Below are 2,276 nucleotides of genomic sequence, written 5' to 3' on the forward strand. Positions count from 1 at the left end.
TCCCCATGGCCGTATTTAGGGGCAGCCCAGCGAGGGACCCCGGGCGAGGCAGCGATGCAGCCCAGCGATGCAGGCAGGGGGCAGGCAGGGGGCAAGAAGCAGCAGGGACCACAGCAGAGCAAGAAGCTGCAGAGGGGAGGAAGGAGAGGAAGGCCCTGCGCGAAGCTGCGCCTGGATGCTGTGGGGATACAGCTCCGCAGCCCCCAGCCCCTTCGAGGTGTCCTGGGCAGGGCAGGGTGCTCGCCCCTTCCCCAGCACTGCGGCAAGGAAGGTGGCCTGGTGCCCTCGGTCCCCAAAGCAGGGGGTTGTGGGGGACCTCTGCCCATCCCGCCGCATTTCTGTCTGCATCCCACGGCCACTTACTTGACAGAGACGGAGAACTCCCCCGGGGAGCTCTCGCTGTCACGGATCAGGAAAGCTCCCAGGTGTTTGCGCTTGAGGAGCTGCTCCTCTGCCAGGTGCCGGGAGATCCTGCCCGCGTACCACCTGCGAGGGGCATCAGGCTCAGCCGCACGGGCACCCCTCGACACCCGGGTACACCCCAGTGCCACATCCCCACCCCGCAGGATGGAGGCACCGAGAGCCCCGATGCCGCCAGGAGCTGGGTCCCCGTTGGGCTCCACACAGGGCTGGGACCTCCCCCCCCCAGTGTTTTCTCCTTTCCTTTTTCATCCCCCATCCCAATTTACCACAGCACTCTCGCAGAGGGAGGGACCACGGGGTGCTGCGGATGCAGACGTGTCCCCGTGCATCATCACCAACAGCCACGACCGCATCCTGTCACCCGGCTCGTCACATCACATGTCTCATCCCCCACTTTGCTGCCTGTCCTCCCATTCCCCACCACGTCCCATGGCTCCCCATGGAAACAACCCCACCAGGTGCTATGGGCAGGTTGCAGAGCAGAAAACCCTCCGTGCCAGGACGAAACCCTTCATGCCTGCATTGCCCGCAGCTGGTGGAACGAGGTGGTGGAGCAGAGTCCCCATCTCCTGTCCCTGCCAAGGCTGTGTCCATGTATTTGGGACCCCCAGGCCACAGACACCCTCTGCTACCTGTTAAAATTGCCCCGTGAATGATCAGCCAAGGACTTTAGCACAGAGCATCTCCAAGTGTCAGGCTTTCAGGTGCTGCATGGAAGAGGCTGTGTCTCGCCCATCCCGGCTCATTAACCGAAGCCGGAGAGGCAATGGGATCTGCCCCGGGCTGCCCTGAGCCCACGCGTTCCTGCTCCCCAGCCACAGCCCCGAGCAGGTTTTGCTATGGCATTTAAATGTGATTTACCAGGGGATAATGATACATAAAACACAGGTTAAAACAGGGATGGATTATGCTGGGCTTTAATAATATAGTAATAGGATTGTGTCTAATGCAGTCGTAATCCCATAACGCTTTGTTGTTCCCCAATTATCATTTATTTAGCGGGCAGCACAGTGTGAGGGATGAATTTCTGTGTGTTGGGGATGGGTGGGCACACTGCTGCCTCCCGTCCCCTCTGGCCGTGGTGGCAATGGCAGACTGAACCAGCAGGCAGACCCCATCGCTCTGTGACTCAGTTTCCCCATGTGTGGGACTACCCTGGGTCGTGGCAGACCTTCGGGTATTGGGATGCGCCATTGGGATCGCTGCCTGGGTGGTGGGAGAGGATGTCCTGGTGCTGGTGGGTGCTACCGGAGCGGGGCTTTGAGCCCCCCTTCCCCGTGCAGTGGGATGGTACTTACGGATGTGGCTTGACCTTGATGTAGTTTTTGGGGACGAAGCCCTCGCAGCCGTACAGCTCGGCCTTGTACCAGTTCTGGTCGTCTTCCATGTTGAGGATCTAAGGAGGGAGAGGAGCAGGGAGGCATCAGCCCACCTGCTGTCCCCCTGTGGGAGAGGGGCCGAGTGGGACCCCCACTGCTGCCCCAGACGCTATGTTCCCCACCGAAACCTGGGGAAAAGGGGACTCTGACAAAGGCGACATGGTTTGGGGATGTTTGGGGACGACTGTACAGAGCTGGCTGCTCCCCCCAGCCCTCCTCAGCTCATGGTCGGTCTGGTTCCCCACAGGTGCCGAGGGCTGGGGGGTGCCCAGCATTATCCCAAACCCTTGGCCAGGGAAGAGGGTAAAAACTGTTCCTGGAGGAGACGAGGTGGCAGCCAGACCCCTGCGTCCCCCCCGGGGCGGTGGCAGCTGGGTGCTCCGTGGGAGGAAGCGCCCGGGTGCGATCAGGGGTGCTGACACCCGCTTCCGCGCGACACCATTTTCCAGCCTCCCACGCAGGGGCCCGGGGGCC

General features: G+C 61.7%; 1 protein-coding gene across 1 annotated transcript in view; it reads right to left on the reverse strand.

Annotated features, from left to right (window-relative positions):
- The window catches only part of GRAP (GRB2-related adaptor protein), a 14,081-nt gene that overhangs the window by 10,987 nt on the left and 818 nt on the right, over nucleotides 1–2,276 (reverse strand). Inside the window, exons 2-3 of the mRNA XM_009888534.1 lie at nucleotides 1,722–1,819; nucleotides 364–486 (exon numbers count right to left, since the gene is read on the reverse strand). Coding sequence (XP_009886836.1) covers nucleotides 364–486; nucleotides 1,722–1,819 — 221 coding nt within the window. The remainder of the gene's footprint in view (nucleotides 1–363; nucleotides 487–1,721; nucleotides 1,820–2,276) is intronic.

Source organism: Charadrius vociferus, unplaced genomic scaffold (assembly GCF_000708025.1).
Source record: "Charadrius vociferus isolate BGI_N301 unplaced genomic scaffold, ASM70802v2 scaffold27, whole genome shotgun sequence".
Lineage (NCBI taxonomy): Eukaryota > Metazoa > Chordata > Aves > Charadriiformes > Charadriidae > Charadrius > Charadrius vociferus.